Raw genomic sequence first — 20,652 nt, forward strand, 5'->3', positions numbered from 1 at the left:
TGGAATGCCGGTAAACCGGGATTCCGGTCAGACGCGCTGCACACGCGGCGGACTCTCACCTGATCGTGACGGAGAACCCGGTTCCAAAAGAAAACCGCGCGCGCCTCCTCTGCAGCGTTTCCTCCCAACTTCTTCACCGGTCTGACATCCTTCACGGACGGAGATCCTCTGCGCGGGCGGCGGGGGCGCGCTCCCGCCGCGCTGCAGGACGGGAGGCGCGCCACCAGAGGGCGCCAGATCACAGACCGAGAAGAGCCCAAAGGTTTCAATCTGTCTTTAAATGTGACACTAAACTTTCACCGTTTTTTACCGAATAACATTTTAAATATTATTTTAATTTCTCTGGGGAAATTAATTGTTAAAACTGTTATTCAGTTTATTTATGAAGTTTCAGTTGATGATTATTCTCTCGAAAAAACAAAACACTTAATAATTCAAATCATCTTATGTGAGGTTTTCTAACATTAAATTAAATACATTTTATTTACATAGCAAAAGAACATTAAACGTTACAGAAATGGAATGCGATCAGAAATGAAAAACATGTCATATCTGAACCTCTTTATGAACATAACTTTCTTTAAAGCATCAACTTTGTTTTTATTTGTTTGCGAGTCATTCCTACATTACTATTGGGACCGTCTGTTTTTCAATGTGTTTTGACATAATTTTTAATAGAAGTGCATTACATTCAATGGATGTCAAGTCTGGAGGGAAGACACTTAAATCATAGTCATGGTCCAGTAATGGAGGATGAACAGAACCTCACCTGCCCGAGCGGCTGGATTCAGAGTCCTGTCTGGAGTTACGTTTTTCTCACTTTTTTGTAAGAAAATAAACTGTCCAGAAAAATAAAAACTGTCATAAAAAGTAACATCACAATTGTAAAAACAGCTGGTCAACCCCGGTACACCTGCAGCAGGTGAGGTCGCCCTCTTCTGGTTCGTCGATCTACAGCAGCAGGAAGTCCCCCCCCCCGCAGGTCGGTGCTTTTCAGCCCTCTGGAATGAGGAGAATGTGGGCGTGGCTCCACACCTTATCTGGCGCAGAAGTTTGTAAACATGAACCTGCTTTTGTTGCTCCTCCCACTCTGACATTCAGTCTCCATACCTCAGACCTGTGTTCCTTTAACCAGGATCTGGTTTGGATCAGTTTGATCCTCACAGTGATCCTCGGACTGATATTAGCCAGAAACTTGTAATGCATCTCAACATATTCTGGGACAGCCCAGATCAGCATCTGCTAGTTTTCCCAGAAATCCTCACATTACCTGGACCAGGTGTGCTTGAGCTTCCATGGTTGGTTGAACACACCTGGATTCTGACACCTCCTCAGACCACGATCAGCTTTACAGATGAAAACTCACTCGTGATTCTACTCATAAAGACATTTAATAGAAACGTGACAACATTCCATAAATAGTATTAAATGTAGCTGCCAAGATTTGGGGTGGGGGGGTCAGAGGAACACGGTCTGCTCCTCCCAGAGTACAGAGGGACCCGGACACCCCCACACTGCAGTGAGGCGATCGGAAACATGCTGGCATTCACGTTACAATGACTGAACTCCACCCCAGGAAGAACCTCCAGAATGCAGTTCGGGTCACATGGTGTACAACGAACCAAGGGAGGGGGGGCAGGCAGACAACTGTCTTTAGTGTACATGAGGGGGGGCTGTGGAATGGTTGGTTTTATTGGATCACTCTAAAAATACAAAATTCAAAGAGAACTTATAAAAACCCAAGAAATAAAAAATGTCCACAAGATGGTTAAGTATGATAAATAGGATCTGTGGCGTCGGGCGCCTAAGCCCTCTCCCCCCTTATCCTGCGGGCCAGCTGGATGTCTTTGGGCATGATGGTGACCCTCTTGGCGTGGATGGCGCACAGGTTGGTGTCCTCGAACAGACCCACCAGGTACGCCTCGCTGGCCTCCTGTGGAGCAGAACAGCGTTCAGTGAATCTGAAGACGTCCTCTTGGACCGGTGGTCCACCTGGAGGTCCGTACCTGCAGAGCCCCGATGGCGGCGCTCTGGAAGCGCAGGTCGGTCTTGAAGTCCTGAGCGATCTCCCTGACCAGCCGCTGGAACGGCAGCTTGCGGATCAGCAGCTCCGTGGACTTCTGGTAGCGGCGGATCTCCCTCAGAGCCACGGTCCCGGGCCTGGAAGACACGCCGGGAGGGGTCACACACGCGGCCGAGTGGACTGCAGCCCCCCCGGGGGTCGCTGTGTCAGCCTACCTATAACGATGGGGCTTCTTCACGCCGCCGGTGGACGGGGCGCTCTTCCGGGCGGCTTTGGTCGCGAGCTGCTTCCGCGGAGCCTTCCCTCCGGTGGACTTACGGGCCGTCTGCTTGGTACGAGCCATGGCGAACTCTCTGGAAGCCCAAAAGACTCGGTTCAGGTCTCAGAACAACGAGAGGAAAGGTAAACATGGCCGAGCCCGCCCGCCGGGAGCTCCCCTCCCCCAGGGCGAAACCACTGGGAAGGGGGAGGGGGCCGACGTGCGGTCGTCTCCGACATAAAAACAAGATTTTAACGTTTTTTTTAAAAGTAACAAACACTAAAATAGGCTAGTTGGCGCCTTTACAAACAACCGCCATGAATGTAGGATGGCCGAGTTCTTCTCTCCGTCCGCCCGCCTTCACGCTTATTTCAAAACAAATGGCGCCCGAACCTCCTCCGCTCCTCATCTGCGCCATCTTTGTTTCCGAACAGACTCCGCTTTCAAAAATCCTACGAACTCAGAGGAAAATAACCCAACCTCGAGGTAACTTCACACGGTTACTTATAGCCGTCTGCTCTACGAGGACACCTGCCGAATTATTCCGACCAACATCAGCGTTTGGTCACCGAATCAAACCGTCAATTCTCGCTGACTCCATTGTTCTATTTTTAGCTAATGCTACCATTACGAATCGACATGACGGCTGCGCGGACACAGCAGATCACGAGGAGGTTTATGGACAAGAATATTTAACATTACTTCAGTACATTCCGGTAATGAACGTAATAAAGACGTAACGTTACCTTTAGAGTTTGTTGACCAGAGATGTGTGAATAAAACCCTGTGGATCTCCGTGAAAGGGGATTTTGCTGTGAAAGTGGCTGAGGTCGTGCACTTATACCTTCTCTGACGTCACCCTTGTAACGGCTTGAGCGGCTATTGGCTGAGCCGTCAGAGAAGACACGGGACAGCCAATAGAATCCAAGTAGTAAAAAGCAGAAAAAGAAGCAGAATTGTTCAGTTTTTCATTTTCAGATAGGATATAAATCTTTCATATTCTGTTTATTTACACTAAAACCTTTAAAAGTAAAACCGTTTCTAGTGTCTATCGGAGGTTTTCTTGCCCCTAAAATCGGACTCCATGTCCCGTAGTTCCGTGTTTTTGTCTACTTCCCCTTGTTTTGCGCATGCTCACATCGATAGACAATGCGGATTTCGAAGCTAATAAAAATAGCTAGCTAGTAAGCTAAAAACAATCTTCTTCTTGTTAGGCTTTCAAGCGGGGAAATGTCCAAAACGCATCCACAGCCCCCGGTATCTTCGGCAGCGACGACCACCGGGGGCCCCTCTTCGTCCTCGTCGCCTTCGCCCGCCGGGGGTTCGACATCTCCCGCAACCGTGTTGAACGTGCAGCCCGAGAAGCCCCAACATTACACGTACGTAGCTGTTAGCTGGGTTAGCCGAGTGTCCACAGCCTCACGTGTAGTTACACACTCTTAGCAGCAGCCCAGCGTTGGTGCACACATTTGTGTAGCTAACAAACTACACAAAGCCTGAAAGCACCGGAGCATCGCCGTTCCGCGGCTAGCAGCCTGTTTACCGGGAGTAATCAGATTACTGCAGGAGTCAGATCTGTCGCGTTTTGAAACTGTGCATCAGAAACGTTTTTGTAGTTGAATGATGTGATTTGTGTCCATTTGTTTCCGTAAACACTTTTGTGAACATTCGATCTGATGATGCTGGAAGTGACCAGCAGTTCCAGAGTCCTCCGAGGAGCTGCAGGTCTCTGGAAGTTCTGAGGGTTTCCTGCTTTTGTCCTCGTTCATCCATCACTCTCACTTTTACACAAACAGAATCGAGTTATTGGCAGGAACGCTCCTATTATCTGTCATAGTTTATTAACGTGTCCATCTCACTGATGTGTCTTAGTGGTCAGCTCCGCCGCTAACACGCTTCAGTTTCCCTCTGACCTCAACCAGGACTATGATTTTTATCCTGCATGTTGGTGAATCTGATGTGTAGCGTAAAGGTGAGCAGTCCAGGTGATTGAAGTTCTTTCCCTGCTTCCTCCTCAGATACCTGAAAGAGTTCAGAACGGAGCAGTGCCCCCTGTTCGTCCAGCACAAATGTACTCAGCACCGACCCTTCTCCTGTTTCCACTGGCACTTCCTGAACCAGCGGCGCCGCAGACCCATCCGCAGACGGGACGGGACCTTCAACTACAGCCCGGACGTCTACTGCACCAAATACGACGAGGGGACGGGCACCTGTCCAGATGGAGATGAGTGAGTGCACCGCCGCCGTGAATCACGCAGGGTCGGACCCCGAAGCTGAAGCTCATTCACGCCGTTTCAGAGCTGAACCGCTGAGGTTCATGCGGGCTGTAAGGCTGCAGGTTTAGAGTGTTAACATCGTTATTTTCAGGGTTTAAATGGAGACTCTCCACAGGAAAACACCTTTTACTATCAGATGCTGAAATCTTCGTTTAAAGTCTTTCTCCTGATGTTTGTGGAAAACGAGTTTCATCACTTCCAGTTGGTTTGAGTTCCTCTTTCAGTTCAGTTTTCAGTCTAGATGAACATTTTTGGTGGGAAGGTTTTCTAGAAGAAACGTGCAGCGTTGTTCTCCTTCCCATCATCCTCTCATGAAACAGGGGGCGTGGCTTGCAGCTCAAAGCTGTTGTGAATAACGTCCTGTTGCGAAACACATTCACACCAGTCAGTCGTTTTAACGTGGACACAAGCTGCAGCTGCAGGTGTCGGGCTGGCTCCGCCCACAGCTCCACCACAACAGGAAGTCCAAACGTCTGCAGAACATCAGAATGAAATTTGATGATCATGAGACTCAGCGGTTCCAGATGTTTTACATTTCAGACTTTATGATTGCAAATTAACCCCCTCCCTAAAGAAACGGTTAACTGACACCAAACTGTTTCTGAAGGAACCCGAACTCTGGTTCTCTTGCTGTAGAACCGAAGTTCTGCAGTAGTTCTCCTGGTTTCCGGTTGCGGGTTCGTCCTCAGACGAGAAGCTTTTGGTTCTTCAACCGCAGCTCAGAAGCAGAAAGGATCGGTTCTGAGAGTTCTGCAGGAACCGGGTTCTGTCTGGGTTCTCAAGGAGAGTCTTGTCTTCCAGCTGTCCGTTCCTGCACCGAACGGCGGGCGACACCGAGCGCCGGTACCACCTGCGCTACTACAAGACCGGATCCTGCATCCATGAGACGGACGCCAAAGGCCACTGCAGCAAGAACGGCTCGCACTGCGCGTTCGCTCACGGGTCACATGACCTGCGGACGCCCGTCTACGACATCAGGTGCAGTCTCAGGCGCTGGCCTCCCTCCGGCGGTGAGCGCTGGTGCTGACTCTGCTCCTGTGCTGCAGGGAGGTGCAGGTGATGGAATGTCAGGGCGGCGGGGGCAGCGCCGAGGGGAGCGCAGGGGACCTGCAGTCGGGTCAGGCGGCGAGCACGGCGCTGATCGAGAAGATCCTGAGCGAAGAGCCGCGCTGGCAGGGTGGGTGTGAGACGCAGAGCCGCGGAGCTCCGCCCCATCCCGCCCTCATTGTGTCCCTCCCCCACAGATAACGGCTACGTGCTGTCCCACTACAAGACGGAGCTGTGCAAGAAGCCCCCCCGCCTGTGTCGCCAAGGTTACGCCTGTCCATATTTCCACAACAGCAAAGACAGGAGGCGGAGCCCACACAAGCACAAATACAGGTACGAGTGTGTGCAAAAAGTGTTTTAGTTAAACACGTGTCAAAGTCAAAGGGGGCCGGATCCGGCCCTCCGGGTGATTCTATCCGGCCCTCCAGATCATCTTATTGTTATTAATGACCCGAGGTTATCTTTTGCTCATTTCTAACTTGTATCATTTTGACAAAATATATTTTTATGGAGAGTAAAATATTAAAAGTTATTTAAGGTTAAAGTTGATTTATTCTGGAATAATATTCCTGCCTTTTTATTATTCAGAATTATGGTAAAAAGTTACAGATTTAACGTTTTAAAAATTGTCATTCTGCAGCTTTTTGGACTATTTTGGCATTTACGAAGATTTTTTTAGGGTATTGTGGAGTTTAGCTAATATTTAGCTACATGCTAGCTGTCTTGGCTAATTTAGGCTTTTTTGTTTTGTTTTTTAGGCTGTTTTGGAGTTTAACTATATTTTTTCAGTTACAGGATCACTGCTTTGGCTAACCTAACTTTTTCTTTTCTATTTGATTTTTCCGGCTAATTTGGCATTTAGCTCATATTTTAACTGGCTATCAGCTCAGTGTTTTCAGCTATAAGCACTAGCATCTTCAGCGCCAAATTCATCTTACAGCATTCACACTAGGATTATCACAGGTAATCCTATATATCTAGTTCATAATTATGTTAAAATGTTACGGTTTTAAAGTTTAAAAAATGTAGTTTTAGAGTGTTCAGTAAATGTTTATCCTGTTCGGCCCGCGACCTCAGGGGTGTTCTGGATTCTGGCCTCCTGTGTGAGTTTGACCCCACTGAGTTAAATGACTCAGCAGAAGTCAGACAGTGACTCAGCAGAAGTTCTTACGGAGAAGTGATGGTTCTGCTCATTGAAGGACTGTTTCCTGTAGAAAAGTCACACTTTCAGTTTGTAGTGAGTCCTGTGGGGGTGGAGGTGTGGGGCGGCGCTGACCCGGTTCTTTCTAAGACGATGCGTCTGTGCCGCCGCAGGGCGCTGCCGTGTCCCGCCGTGAAGCAGAGCGAGGAGTGGGGGGACCCCAGCAAGTGTGAGGGGGCGGAGTCATGCCAGTACTGCCACACCAGGACGGAGCAGCAGTTCCACCCCGAGGTGGGTGTCATAGGAACCCGTCGACCCAAACGTGGTTCCGCCTGAAGGTTCTGCCTGGTTCTCCCTCCTGACTTCTTGTGGACGAACAGGCAGACGTCTGCAGCAGCTGTGTCTGCTGCTCCGCCTTCCTGGGTGGTGTGGTCTTTCTCAGAACCTTGGTAGAACCCAGAGCTGACCTCTGACCTCTCAGCATGTCCTCCTCAGATCTATAAATCCACCAAGTGCAACGACATGCAGCAGAGCGGCAGCTGCCCCAGAGGACCCTTCTGTGCCTTCGCCCACGCTGACAGTAAGTCTTCGCCTTCGCTCTGTTCCCCCGCCGTTCTGCAGCGCTTTACACGTCTACGTTCACGCCCTCTGCAGAGCCCTTCGCTCCCGAAGAGCCCGCCTTCCCCGGCCCCGGCTCCCCTCCGCCCCCCAGACCCCCGGACCCCCTCCCAGGCCAGGACGCCTGCCAGAGTCCCAGCAGCCACTCTGACCCGTTCTCCCCGACTGCCTGCTCTGCGGCGCAGGGGCTGCTGGGAAACGTCCTGTCCATGTGTGAGGACGTTTGTGGCAGGGCGGAGCCTCTGTGTCCGTGGGCGGGAGAGGGGGGGTACGGCAGGGCCCCCGGATTTGAGCGGGAAGATCACGTAAGAAGAACGTTGATGATCAATCATCTGATATTGAAGCTTCAGAACTCACTGAGGTTTCCTTTCAGGCCAAACAGAGACATTTTCCTGCAGAACAACGAAGCCGAGAGTTCTCTGCACAGAGCAAACAGGTACACACACGTTAACACACACTTGACTTGACCACTGTTACATATTCAAGTCGACTAAAGATGAAAGCATGCACTAGTTTCTCCAGGTCCTGCTTAGACATCAGATCTTTAATCCTTGAGATATTTTTGAGATGATAATAGGCTGATTTAGTGACTGCCTTAATGTGTTTATCAAAATGTAGGTCTGTGTCTATCACTACACCCAAGTTTCTGGCCTGGTTGGTAGTTTTTAGTTGAATAGATTGAAGCTCTGTAGTGACGTCTAACCTTTTTTCTTTAGCCCCAAAGACAATAACCTCAGTTTTGTTTTTGTTTAATTGAAGTAAGTTGTGACACATCCAGTCATTAATGTCCTCAATGCATTTACCAAGAGCCTGTACAGGGCCTCGGTCTCCTGGTGTCAGTCTAATATATATCTGTGTGTCATCTGCATAGCTATGGTAACTAATGTTGTTGTTCTTTATAACCTGGGCCAGTGGGAGCATGTAGATGTTAAATAGAAGTGGTCCCAGGATGGAGCCTTGGGGCACTCCACATGTCATTTCTATTGGCTCAGAAGTGAAGTTACCAATTGACACAAAATATTTCCTGTTTTCTAAGTACGTTTTGAACCAGTTTAGTACTGGCCCGTGTGTGTTTGTCTAATGTTTTTGATTTAGTCCCTAAATAATTAGTCAAAGTCATTACAGGCTTTGGTGGAGTAAAGTTCTGGTGCCACTGACACGGGGGGTTTTGTCAACCTGTCGACTATATTAAATAAGGCCCGAGCATTATGGGAGATTTTGGTAATGATGTCAGAGAAATAGGACTTCCTTGGATTGCTCAGTTGTAAATTATGAAAGTGAAATTTCTCTTGATGTTGTAATCAACCTGTAGTTTAGTCTTTCTCCGTCTGCATCAGGTTTCCAACAATCTCTTTTTCCGTTCTTTATGAGTATGGAATTTCTCCAGATTTTTTCCTACCAGAGATCATCTTACTGGAACCAGTTCTATCCACGATACTCCACATGTTGGCATTAAAGCTGTTGACAAGTTCATTGACTGAATCCCTTGAAAGAGATGTTAGAGAGAAAATCTGGTTGAACATTTCACTAGTACTTTAAGTTTTATACACACACAGCCTTTCTGCTTCATTTACACACACACCCACACACGCACACACATGTGAAGACCCTTGTGTAAACACACAAACACACACACAAACACATACACTCAGCGTCTGCAGCTTCAGATTCTGGTTCTGCTCATCAGGACCTGCTGGTCTTCCTGCCGGTCGGCAGCCCGTTGAGCCTTTCCTCCAGCATCCCGTCCAGTCTAGCAGCCACCCCCCCGAGCCCCGCCCCGTTTGGACCGCCGGGGTCTGGCGTCTCGTCGGGCATGAACGCCAACGCCCTGCCCTTCTACCCCACCAGTGAGACGGTGGAGTCCGTCGTTGGTGCGTAAAAGAAAGCCCTCAAACTTTAAGGTCGACTCCAAACGTGACCACGCCCCTCTTTTCTTCAGAGTCGGCGCTGGACGACCTGGACCTGAATGACTTCGGCGTGTCGGCACTGGAGAGGAGCTTGGAGAGCAGCCGCCCCGGTGTGGGGGTCATGTTAGGTAGTACACAAACAGAGGAACTTGCTTTGTTTGGTTGATGTTCTTAAAACTTTTTACTTTTTTTTAAACAAAACTTGCTAGAGCTGGGTATCGATTATAATGTCCAACAATGATTCAATTACAATAATTTTACACATTTATACACATTTGTTTAGAAACACATTAATAATCTACTTTATGTTTTTATAATTAATTTATTGTATCAGTGAAATACTGAGATTGTTAATATCATCCAGAGTTCCATGGATTCTCTAAAGGAGAAGTTCTAACAAAAATGTTCAGATCATTAACATGTAAACATTGTTCTGCTTCTCCTGGAGGACGTTTCAGTTTGACCACTAGGTGGCGATCACACTATAGAAGTACACCTTATTCCAGAAGAAGAAGAGAGTATGAGGAAAAATGGTTACTTTAAAAATATTTCCTTAAGAGTTTGAAAAATGAATTTAGTCAGACATCAATGTATGTTCAGGTCGACTGAGCGTTAGCGTTAGCCGTCCTATGGGAAAATCCATCAAACGTTAGCATCAAGCTAGCGGACTTTAGCTTTATTTGCCAAATCGATTTATATTTTTATGAATTGAGCTGTGAAGCTTAAATCGATTCAAATTGATTCATTGATTATCAATCCAGCCCTAAAACTTTCCTTTGAAGTTCCAACTGCCGTGAAAACAGAAGATTTTGGGTAAACTTAACGTAAGGTTCTGGTTTCATGGAGCTCGCCTCCATGTGCAGATCGCGAGCGTGACCCCCTGTGGGCGGAGCTTCTTCTGGGCATGCATGACCTCTGGTTGTGTCCACAGGAGGCAGCCAGCTCCAGAGTTCTGCCCCCGTCAACATTCCCGGATCCTTCAGCGGCGCCGCTCCGTTCAGCTCGCCCTCGCCGTCGCCCCCCGTTAGGCCACACGCCTCCTCTTTCTTCTCCACTCATCTGTCTCAGCCCAGCCAATCAGAGAGCTCCTTCCTGGGCCCCTCCCACAGCTCGTTGGGTGCGTGTCGTCCGCTGCAGCAGCTCAGGTGTTTCAGGAGCGCCGCGTGACTGTCTGTCGTCCTGCAGGTCTGAACGGCATGAGCACCAGCATCTGGGAGCACTTCCCCCCCGCCCAGGGCTCCCCCGGGACGCCCCCCGCCCTGCTGTCCTCCGGCCTGTCCGCAGAGGCCGGCCGGCTAAAGCAGGAGCTGGAGGACGCCCACAGGGCGCTGAAGCAGTGGGGTCACAGCTGGAGGCACACAGCTCAGGTAGGTATGTCTGCCAGGTGGAGCGTCCCCGTCCGGCGCCCGCCGACATGGCGCTGATCCTTCCTGCCCCTCCCCCCTGCAGGCGTGGACGGCGCTCAAAGCAGAGGCGGAGGAATCGCGCTCCAGCGTGGCGCGGGCGTCCATGGAGGCGGAGCGCGCTCGGCAGGCAGAGGAGGAGGCGCAGCGGCAGATCGCGCTCCTGCAGGAGGCGCTGGAGAGCCTGCGCAGCGGAGACAACCCCCACCTGGCACTGCACCAGCTGCAGCTGCTGCACCGGCTCCCCCTGGAGGCTGTGCAGGGTCTGCAGGCTCAGCTGTGCGCCTGTCTGCACGCCGTGGAGCAGGTAACTCCTCCCCTGACCCGGTTAACCCTTTCACACCTGATGCTTAAACACAAAAGCTTTAACATACTGGAACTTTTCAACCGTTAACACGATAATCCGGCGCAAGCACGCATAACCATGCGCATGCACGATAATTATAGTAGACTCAAGCCGCTTTTCTCCTGCAGAATCTACTATAGTTATCGTCTTGACGGTTGAAAAGTTTCAGTAAATCAAAGAACATAAACACTGAATAACACAGAATCCTGCAGACGGTTCTGGATCCATAAACATGAGGCGGGATCGGGCCGCAGTCCACAAACACGTTTATTGGTTCTCATCAGAATGAGATCATTTCAGGACTTTTCTAATAAATATTTGGACATTTTGTGTTAAAATACTGCAGAGGTTTGTGTTCCTAAAGCCGGTGACCGTTTGCACCTCTGCAGGTGGTGTACAGGAAGCAGAGGCGGTGCTGCGTGACCTGCGGCGAGCAGGGCTCGGTGGCGCTCCCCTGTGGCCACGGGCTGCAGTGTGAGAGCTGCTCCGCCTCCACGGAGTGCCCGCTGTGCCCCGAGCAGACCCCGGAGCCGCAGCTGTCCTGACGCCGGCACCGGTCTGTCCCGGTTCCTCACAGACCGATTCGGACGCTCACGGAGGCAGCGTGGCGGGAACGCTTCTGTCTTTGACCACGAACACTGTTGTGATGTCAGAGACGCTCCGTCTGGATCCTGACGATCACATGAACTCAGCAGAACAATCGGGCCTTCTCCAGAACCTACGACCGTCCTTCGTGGTCAGGAATGATCCGGTCCGCTTCAGTCAGATCTGCCTGGAAGGATGACTCAGCGTTTCTTTAAGGGCGCTGCGTCATGTTTCCCCACAGATTCAGCTCAAGCGAAGCGGAGGCTGAAGGTTCTGGACGGCCCGGCCCAAAACGCTCAGGTTCTCCAGACGTCTGCAGACTAACCTCTTCTGCCAAAACCTCTCCTGAGCTGTGTGGATATAATATATCATATATATTATATATAAACTGTAGTAACGTGATGTTATCTTGCACTGACGTGAAGGTGTTGACGATCACTGTGATGGTCTGAGGCGCCGCTCGCCGGCGCCGCTCGTTCCTTCAGAGTCTTTCTGTTTTTGGTACTGATCATTAAAAGTCTATTTTTGGAGGAAGAGGCGGAGTCCGCATGTCTGTCACGGCTGACCGGCCTCCAGCGACTGCTTCTCGCGCTGGCGCCGCTTCTTGACGAACGCCTGCGCCTCCCGCTCGCCCCTCCGGGACTCCAGCAGCTTCAGGAGGACGTCTGCAGACGTTAGTGGAGATGGAGGAGAGTTCAGGTAATCAGGTACGAATACTCACTGTGGAGTACTTTACTACACAAACAAAGTTAATCAGGTATTCTAATCACTCACGTTAGTTATAATTTAAACATTTTTCTCAGAATTTTGACTTTTTGTTTGTCTTAAAACAGTTTGTTTACATAAATAAGTTAACATAAAATATTTACTATTTGTATTAGTTTATATCTCTGGGGGTTCTCAACGTTCCTTTGATGTTGTTAAAATAAAAGGAAAAACTTTTGTTTTGAAAACTCCAGTGGCGCAGACAGTTCAGCTAAAATCTAAAGTGGGGAATGACAGTTTGTGCATCAGGTAAAATGCTATATTATTGTGCATAAAGAACCAAAAGAAAGATGGAAACATCCTCTAAGGGTATCGGATTACGGATGAGACATTCCTCTGACACGGGTGGACAAGCTACAGCCAGGGGGCCATAGGTGGCCTCTTCAGCGATTTAATCTGGAATCAACCATTTGGATGAGTCATATTAGTGTTTTCTTTTCCTTGTTGTTCAGGTGTCTCCCCACAGATGGCGCTCTACAAATACATTCACTTTTGTTGAGGCACAGAAAGTTATTCTACATGTTTGAAGATCTTCATGTGGGAATTCCAAGTCGGACAATCATTTTTCTGATTATTCCAACCACACCTGAACGCAGCGTCAACCTATTGGTGAAATCAGCACTAAAATGAGAACAAAAACCACAGTTTTGAAATAAAAACTCCAAATTGTTCTGTTTTAAAGTAAACTTCAAGATTAAGACATGTTTTCACCAATCTGCTCCCGGTGCGACCCTTCCGTCAAATTCTAGAACCCTGCGTGGCCCACGAGTATAAAGTTTGTCCTTCCCTGTTCTAACATGTCAAAAATGACTGCTTCATCAATTACCTTTCAAATAACGGAAAACAAAGCAAAGGCGTGTGCAAACGTTTGGGCACCCTACAGAATTAGTAGTTAGCTCCGCCCCCTTCGGAAGAACTGAGAGCTGACAGTGTCATGGGTCCAAATCCCCCAAACTACTAAAATTTTAAAGGTAATTCGGACACGATGCTCACTACCTTTCTTTTGTTTTTCTAAACCCCGGATATGACGTCATCGATTTCACAAAGTGAAAACTGAATAAATACGAACATTTCACGGCGTTTATTTATGACTCCATTGTGTTCTGATGGTAAAAATGTGGATGGTTTATTCAAAAAAACTTACATTTAAATAGGTTTTTTTGTTCAAAATTGTTCGACCGCAATGCATTGTGGTCTATATTCACTAATCTAGTGAGCATCGATGCACGCTAGTTTTTTGCAAAGACTTCTGGGAAATTTCGAGTGCGCTCGATTGTGGTATTGGTAGATTCGGACAGCACTAGAAAATGGCGAGCGCACTATATAGGGATTGGGGAAATTCGGAACCAACCCTGGATCGTTAACAAGACCGGGGATTTCTGATCCCAGGGGATCAAATCTGGTGTATGTTTTTGGCTGTAATTATATCCTGCTACCCAAAATAAAAGGTGGGTCATGGTCAAATTTTACTTTTAAAAGTCCAGAGGAAAAAGGCTCTTGAGTTTAATGAGGCAGTTTTCAAACTAAAGATTTAATTTTTAGATTGAAAAACGTTAAAAGTTTGAGGAATTTTAACCCTAATACGGCTGGTTAAATAGGACAGCTCTTCTGTTTATTTTTTTTTCTTAAAGAAAAGCATCAGTTTTTGCATAATACTGGATAATAATTCATCACTGACATGTTTGATGGAGATTTTTCTTTTAGAAAATAAAATTATTTGGACAGAACAGGAATCCATCGTCTGCATAAAGTTAAATTCCTTACATGCGACATCTGTGAGTTCAGGTTTGTTGCAGATGCACCAAGAAATGATCTGGGATGTTCTTCTGAGACACTATCGTTTTTATCTAGAATAAAAAGACTCCACGATAAATGCATCTGTATCTGCAGATTCCTGTCATGAATCCATCGAGCTCCTTCCCTCACCACCAGCTTTCTGTTTACTCGGTTTGGTTTTGGCTATCGTTTGAAACCAACAGGCTTCATTTGGTCCAGGCAGGTCGGGGATCGGTTCTGACCCGCGATCCTCTCTGCTCTGCGACCTACCGTTGGGTTTGGGATGCATCAGAGGCAGGCGTAGCTGAGCGGGAGCGGCGTCCGGCTGTGAGCTCGAGTCCTCCTCCGCTCCTCCAGAGACGCCCGTCACCTCGCTCAGGGACAGGAAGGCCTCGCCCTCGAAGTCGTCTGCACTCAGGGTGTCATGGTCCAACACCGTGACCACCAGGCAAGCCCCTGGAGTCTGGCACTGCTCCAGGGAAATCAGGCTGTGGTCAGAAAAGACGGAGAAAGCTTTCAGGTTTGAACTCTATCAGAAGTTAGTGAAAGGATTCGCTCTAGAGTCAGATCTGTGGACTTAAAGCCTCAGCCTGAGTCATAGTGGGGTTTGGGGTCGTGGTCTGTGGATGGTCATTTTCTCTCTACGGTTTGACATTTCCTGCGGGTCACCTGCGTTCCCGTTTAGGTTTGACCATTCCAAATCCACCATAAGGACATTTGGGACTAAAAGCTTTGAGAGGAGACCATGAACCTCTGGGACTGAGAAACCGCCTCTCTAACCGGTTACTCACTGGGGTCAGGTTTGTTGGGTTCCTTTCCAAAAGCCGCCTCTGACTGACTGAGGAACCCATCCAACCAGGACCTGGAGGACCGGGAAGCTGATGCTTCAGGCACTTTTGTAAGTTTGATTCCCAAGTCTCTTCCTAAAGTCAAGTCTTCAGAACATTGACCCCATATCCCAAACATCAGGACCAGGACGGAGCAGGACCAGCCAAGTCTCGTCAACGAATGTGAGACCTGGAGCAACTCTAACCCGAGGCACAGGTCTTCAGTCTCATGACAGAAAAGCAAAGACTCACAACTCGAAGGACTCGTCAAACAGAGGGTTGAGATCGCAGCTCTTGGTCTGAGTGACTCGAGGCTCCACTTCCGGAAAGACGTGGTTTGGTTCCAGACACAACTGAACAAACGGGTCGCTGGAACCTGACAAACATGCCCGCAGAGGTCAAACAGGTCAAGGCGCTGCTCTGTGGCGCCGCTCGGCACTCGCCTCACCGTTAGAGTCCATGGGAATCAGGTTGACCGCGTTCAGCACCTCCACCCGGAGCCTCTGGTCCGACCTCCTGTAGGAGGCGCGGAGTGTGACGGCGCCATACTTCTCTCCGCTGTACGTCCTCTGCAAGGCAAACAACTGAGGTGAGGAGAAGGAAGGCGGAGCTTCCTCAGCTGCTCCGGACTCACCTGCTCGGAGGCTTTCTTCTGGAAGAACTTTTCGATGATCTGCCGGCTGCTCAGAGAGTTCCTCTCCAGGAAGCTCTTCAGAGTCTGAGGGACACATCAGACGCTGTGAAACCAGAACACTTCTGTAGAGCAAGATCCTCACCAGTCCAGCGCACCTTGTACTCGTCCGAGTGTAGAGACTTCAGAGGAAGTCCATTCCCCTCGGCGTGGAAGCACTGCTCCAGACACTGCAACACAAAGGTCAGCAGGTCACTGGAGTCTCTGCTTCTGAGACACTCCAGGTACAACTCCTCAAGATGTTTGGACCTTCAGTCCAGAGAGGAAATCCTAACCACCAATGCAGACTACCGTCACATTTGGACCAAACATTCTCCTTGTTCAGTCCTTCTTTGTGTTGAGTTAAGTTTCAGTTTTTTTAAAAAGGACTCTTAGTTGAAGACTGAGACAATTTAGTTTCTACAAAGTTATCCAAACGCAGGAGAGTTTGGAAGAAACAAACGGGGTTCTTTCAGAGTCTGGAGCATCTCCTCCTCATGTCTTCAGAAATGTGAGGAAAGGAGAAGCTCCAAACCCAGTGAACCAGCAGATGTGATCTCACACTTCAGGAGTCAGAAACTGGACCAGCATTGAGCTGTCGTTCTCAGCTGGAGCTTGGTGGTCCATGTGTAAACCTGCCTGCAGCGTGTACTGCAGCCTCTGGCAGAAGACCATCTGTCCTTCCTGCTGCGAGTGCTGGTTTGCCGTCTGATAGAGGATTTTCACCGAGTTGTTCCACAGCGGAGTCAGGAGGCTGGACAGAAGAACAGACTGTTGGAAAAAGTTCAGCACCGAACGTGGATCTGCAGAAACACCGGGACACCTGTTGAAGTTCTCCAGGACCAGGTTTTCATTCATGTACTGCAGCTCCTGCTCCAGGTACCGCATGAGAGGAGCAGCAGCCTGAGAACCAAGAACAGGTGGAGGTGAGGCAGAGCTGTCAGAGGGTCTGTGGTTGTAGACCTGCTGGAGTCCGGCTCTTACATCCTCAGAGGACTTGGAGGGAATCCTTCGTCTGGTGGACATGCTTCTGACGTACGTCTCGATGTCTGTGTTCAGCTGGGGAGTTCAAAGTTCATGTTTGAACGAGTTCTGGAGGTTCTGACCGAGCTGCAGGTCCAGGCCTCACCTGTTTCCCCAGCGTGTCCAGCGCCGAGCGGATCTCGCGGCCGAGGCTGCTCTGCGCCTGCTGCAGCTGGGAGCTCAGCGTGTTGTTGAACTGGCTGTCGGCGATCACGTTGGCGAGCCGCGAGCGAAGGCCCTCCCAGTTCAGCTGGGAGGGAAGCTTGCTCAGGTGCGTCCTCAGGTGCTCCAGGTCGTTCACCACCACGCACAGCTGCAGCGGGAGAGGTCAGACATGAGAGCAGGATCCTCTGCACCGGGAGACGCCACAGAGGCTGCACTCGCCATGTTGATGGCGCTGCTGTGGTCGGAGTTCTCCGACAGAACCCGGACTCTGTCCTTCAGGAGTTGGCAGTAGCTCCCCACGATCTTACACACGTCCTGAAACACATGAAGCAGCAGCATGAAGCGGACCTGACCAGAACCACCTGAGCTGTCAGAGTGCCGGGAAGCACCTCAGTGAGCTTGACCATCAGCATGAAGGACTCCTCCGGATCGGGCCAGGACAGCTGCTCCCACAGCTGGCAGATGGGCTGGATGCAGGAGACCAGGTCCACGGCGGAGGAGCTGTGCTTGATGAGCTCTGAGCCGGTCTGCAGGGGCTGCAGCTGGACCAGAGCAGACCTGTCAGTACGCTGGAGGTTCTGTGGCACCGGGCCTGGTACTTAACCTGCATTACCTGGTCCACTTGCACCGCCCTCTCCACCCTGTCCTTGGTGGTGCTGAAAGCCTGGTTCAGCCAGTACGGCATCGCCTCTCTGAAGTCCTCGTGGAAGTTGGAGAGCTCCAGAAACCCTCTGGAAACGACAGGAGGAAGTCAGTGGGGGTGTGGACTGGGTGGCCCCTCCCCCATGGGGTTCTAAACAGTCAGTGGGGGTGTGGACTGGGTGGCCCCTCCCCCATGGGGTTCCAAACAGTCAGTGGGGGTGTGGACTGGTTGGCCCCTCCCCCATGGCGTTCCATACAGTCAGTGGAGCTGTGGACTGAGTGGCCCCTCCCCCATGGCGTTCCAAACAGTCAGTGGGAGTGTGGACTGAGTGGCCCCTCCCCCATGGTGTTCCAAACAGTCAGTGGGGGTGTGGACTGGTTGGCCCCTCCCCCATGGCGTTCTCAACAGTCAGTGGGGGTGTGGACTGGTTGGCCCCTCCCCCATGGCGTTCCATACAGTCAGTGGAGCTGTGGACTGAGTGGCCCCTCCCTCATGGCGTGTCAAACAGGAAGTTGTTGTCACCATGACATTTTTTTTCATGACATTTTTCTGTTGTTCAAGATGAGATTTTTTTCAGTTTTTAGGCTAATTTGGAGTTTAGCTAATATTTTAGCCTAATGCTAGCTGTTTAGGATAAATTAAACATTTTACAAGGTTTTTTGGGGCTAACTTAGCATTTAGCTAATATTTTAGCTTCATACTTGCTGTTTTATCTAATTTAGATTTATTTCAGTTTTGTAGGCTAATTTGGCAATATTTTAGTTAGCTAAAAGCTGAAAACACTGAAGCTTATCAATTTCAGTATCTTCAGTGGTCACATTCAGCTTACAGCATTCACACTAGCACTATCACAGGTAATGCTGTGTATCTATTTTTTATAATGTTTTAGTATTATTTTCTTAATTAAGATTACAGAAATGAAAGATTTAAAATTAGTCTATGTGAGGCTTTCAGGAAAACTGTAAATTTTTACGTTTAGGTTGTGATTGTTACACTTTTTCTGTTAGCCTACAAACCGACCCCGGGCCCCATCAGAGAAGAAAAGTGATGCGGCCCTCACAAGAAAAAGTTTGTGGGCCCCTGTTATAAACTGACCAATTAGAGGCCTCAATAAAAGTGGGTGGAGTTTGCTGCCCCCCAGGTTCAATATGTTTGATAGATTTCGTGTCTCTCACTTTTAAGTGGTGGGGGTGTGGCCTTCTAACAAACTCTCTCTTGATTGGTGAGTGGTTGTCATAGAAACAATGACTCAGACGACTCTGACCAATCACTGCCTCTCCCAGATACCTTCTCCCTGATTGATGACTTCCTTCTGAGAAGTCAAAAGTCAAAACAAAGAGAAGAACCCTAGTTTGAGTCCCGGCAGGGGCGTGGAGCGTGCGTACCTTCTCTGTAGGAAAGCCTTGTTCTTGTGGATGGCGTATAAGTTCAGGTAGACAGGAAACAGGCATTTGGCCAGATTCAGGTCCATGTGACCCTTCATCAGTGACAACGTCTTCATCACTTCCTTTGCGAGCTACAGAGAGAAAGGAGAGGTGAAAGGGGGCGGTCCCAGAGGGAAAACGTGCGTCTCAGGCGCCATCTTACCAGGGAATCGAACTTGTGGTAGACGACGGTGAACACGTCCACCTGCACAGCACTGCAGTCAAAACATGTTCAGTATTAGAAGAAGGACAATTATTGAATTATTATTCAACCATTAAGATCCTTTCGTGGTCAAACCCTTAATGGTTGGACGCTGGAGGGCTTGGACGCCTACAAAAATGACGGGTTTTTTGCCTCCCACCTGAAAAACACTCTGTTCCAGACGTCCTTGTTGCTCTTGATGTCTTTCTGCACCTCCATGATCAGCCTGGAGAGGGCGCTCCCCATCTCTGTCAGCTCCTGTGGGAGGTGGCACCAGAGTTTTCAGAAGGGGCGGACCAAAGCGGTAAATGTGATTGTGAGTTGGACTCCACCTTGGTCATGGGCTCGTGTAGACCCTTTTTGACGGTGAACCAGTCCTCCGTTCCTGTCTGCATGAAGGTCATAGGTGAGTAAAGGAGACGAGCTGAAGGTCTGGTTCCTGACCGGACCTGACCTGACCTGACCTGACCTCCGGAGTTGTCCTGACTCACCTGTAGGGCCTCACAGATCTCATCCTGAAGGTCAAACTGAGCTGGGTTCAGTTCCTGGAAGGCCTTGGTCTTACAGATCTGGACCAGAATCCTGAAAAGAAGCAGATCTGCCGGTTTCACTATTGCGTCCAATCACAGCAGCTTCAAAGTCCTGACCCCGCCCACCTGAGTAGCGTGTGCAGCTTTGGAGTCGCAGACGGAGTCGGGGGGAAGATGTCTCTGTATTTGGCCACCAAACACAATCCGTACTGAAGGAAACCATGAAGAGAATCCCCGAGCTCCTGTTTCTACAAGACAAGATCTGAGATCAAACCTCCGGTTCTGCTTTGTGACAAAGTTCTGATGGGACAGTCGTGAAGGAGAACACCGGCTGGGTCCAGAGCGGCCATAGTCCTGGTCTGCATGCTGAGGTGGCTTTAGTTTTAGTGAGTGTGTGTGGAGGTTTGATACCTGCTGGTGGGGCAGCTTCAGTTGATGCCAGTGGTACTCGATGCTTGTGAGCTGCTGCAGCAGCACAGACGAGTCCACCTCCAGACTCTGGTACAGCCGGCTGTACGCCACCCACTTCCTGTCGGGGCGAGAGACCTTCATTCAGAGCTAATGCGGAGTCTGCACACAAATGCAACACGCTAGTCCACACAACACGCTAGTCCACACAACATGCTAGTCCTCACAACATGCTAGTCCAAACAACACGCTAGTCCAAACAACATGCTAGTCCCCACAACACGCTAGTCCAAACAACAAGCTAGTCCACACAACACGCTAGTCCAAACAACATGCTAGTCCCCACAACATGCTAGTCCAAACAACATGCTAGTCCCCACAACATGCTAGTCCAAACAACATGGTAGTCCCCACAACATGCTAGTCCAAACAACACGCTCGTCCCCACAACATGCTAGTCCACACAACATGCTAGTCCAAACAACACGCTAGTCCACACAACACGATAGTCCACACAACACGCTAGTTAACACAACACGCTAGTCCACACAACATGCTAGTCCCCACAACACGCTAGTCCAAACAACAAGCTAGTCCACAAAAAAAGCTAGTCC

At 49.5% G+C, this 20,652-nt stretch overlaps 4 protein-coding genes across 4 annotated transcripts in view; 1 reads left to right on the forward strand and 3 right to left on the reverse strand.

Moving 5' to 3' along the window:
• zgc:194990 (uncharacterized protein LOC568410 homolog) overlaps window positions 1–216 on the reverse strand; it is a gene marked incomplete in the record, with an annotated part of 3,114 nt that extends 2,898 nt beyond the window's left edge. The window contains 1 exon segment of the mRNA XM_024264465.2: window positions 60–216.
• A 1,156-nt stretch (window positions 217–1,372) lies between these two features.
• LOC112141354 (histone H3.3A) lies at window positions 1,373–3,186 on the reverse strand. The gene is made up of 4 exons (XM_024264472.1): window positions 3,029–3,186; window positions 2,239–2,376; window positions 2,007–2,160; window positions 1,373–1,933 (listed from the first exon to the last, which is right to left on the reverse strand). Exons 2-4 carry the CDS (start codon window positions 2,364–2,366, stop codon window positions 1,805–1,807), a joined length of 411 nt encoding a protein of 136 aa, XP_024120240.1. The 5' UTR covers window positions 2,367–2,376; window positions 3,029–3,186; the 3' UTR covers window positions 1,373–1,804.
• A 191-nt stretch (window positions 3,187–3,377) lies between these two features.
• unk (unk zinc finger) lies at window positions 3,378–12,139 on the forward strand (the record flags this gene model as incomplete). Its single annotated transcript, XM_024264471.1, is given in 15 exon segments — window positions 3,378–3,661; window positions 4,301–4,510; window positions 5,360–5,536; window positions 5,605–5,735; window positions 5,803–5,938; window positions 6,920–7,037; window positions 7,242–7,326; window positions 7,401–7,669; window positions 7,738–7,800; window positions 9,052–9,235; window positions 9,304–9,399; window positions 10,203–10,388; window positions 10,457–10,638; window positions 10,721–10,981; window positions 11,410–12,139. Coding segments are annotated over 15 exon segments (2,403 nt in total). The 3' UTR covers window positions 11,566–12,139.
• Window positions 11,270–20,652, reverse strand: part of unc13d (unc-13 homolog D (C. elegans)) — a 15,922-nt gene continuing 6,539 nt past the window's right edge. The window contains exons 15-34 of the mRNA XM_024264470.2: window positions 20,042–20,159; window positions 19,757–19,878; window positions 19,592–19,682; window positions 19,433–19,489; window positions 19,261–19,358; window positions 19,062–19,113; window positions 18,860–18,990; window positions 17,445–17,562; window positions 17,221–17,373; window positions 17,051–17,146; window positions 16,773–16,979; window positions 16,628–16,702; window positions 16,467–16,546; window positions 16,283–16,397; window positions 15,763–15,834; window positions 15,608–15,691; window positions 15,422–15,542; window positions 15,226–15,349; window positions 14,417–14,634; window positions 11,270–12,270 (exon numbers count right to left, since the gene is read on the reverse strand). Coding sequence (XP_024120238.1) covers window positions 12,161–12,270; window positions 14,417–14,634; window positions 15,226–15,349; window positions 15,422–15,542; window positions 15,608–15,691; window positions 15,763–15,834; window positions 16,283–16,397; window positions 16,467–16,546; window positions 16,628–16,702; window positions 16,773–16,979; window positions 17,051–17,146; window positions 17,221–17,373; window positions 17,445–17,562; window positions 18,860–18,990; window positions 19,062–19,113; window positions 19,261–19,358; window positions 19,433–19,489; window positions 19,592–19,682; window positions 19,757–19,878; window positions 20,042–20,159 — 2,242 coding nt within the window. The 3' untranslated portion in view covers window positions 11,270–12,160. The remainder of the gene's footprint in view (window positions 12,271–14,416; window positions 14,635–15,225; window positions 15,350–15,421; window positions 15,543–15,607; window positions 15,692–15,762; window positions 15,835–16,282; window positions 16,398–16,466; window positions 16,547–16,627; window positions 16,703–16,772; window positions 16,980–17,050; window positions 17,147–17,220; window positions 17,374–17,444; window positions 17,563–18,859; window positions 18,991–19,061; window positions 19,114–19,260; window positions 19,359–19,432; window positions 19,490–19,591; window positions 19,683–19,756; window positions 19,879–20,041; window positions 20,160–20,652) is intronic.

Source organism: Oryzias melastigma, linkage group LG19 (genome assembly GCF_002922805.2).
Source record: "Oryzias melastigma strain HK-1 linkage group LG19, ASM292280v2, whole genome shotgun sequence".
NCBI lineage: Eukaryota > Metazoa > Chordata > Actinopteri > Beloniformes > Adrianichthyidae > Oryzias > Oryzias melastigma.

Coding starts and splice junctions, on each gene's coding strand:
- LOC112141354 (XM_024264472.1), bottom strand. CDS start 2,366: ATGGCTCGTACCAAGCAGACGGCCCGTAAGTCCACCGGAGGGAAGGCT. Junction 2,161..2,238: donor AAGAAGCCCCATCGTTATAG/GTAGGCTGACAC, acceptor CGTGTCTTCCAG/GCCCGGGACCGTGGCTCTGA. Junction 1,934..2,006: donor CCGCCATCGGGGCTCTGCAG/GTACGGACCTCC, acceptor TCTGCTCCACAG/GAGGCCAGCGAGGCGTACCT.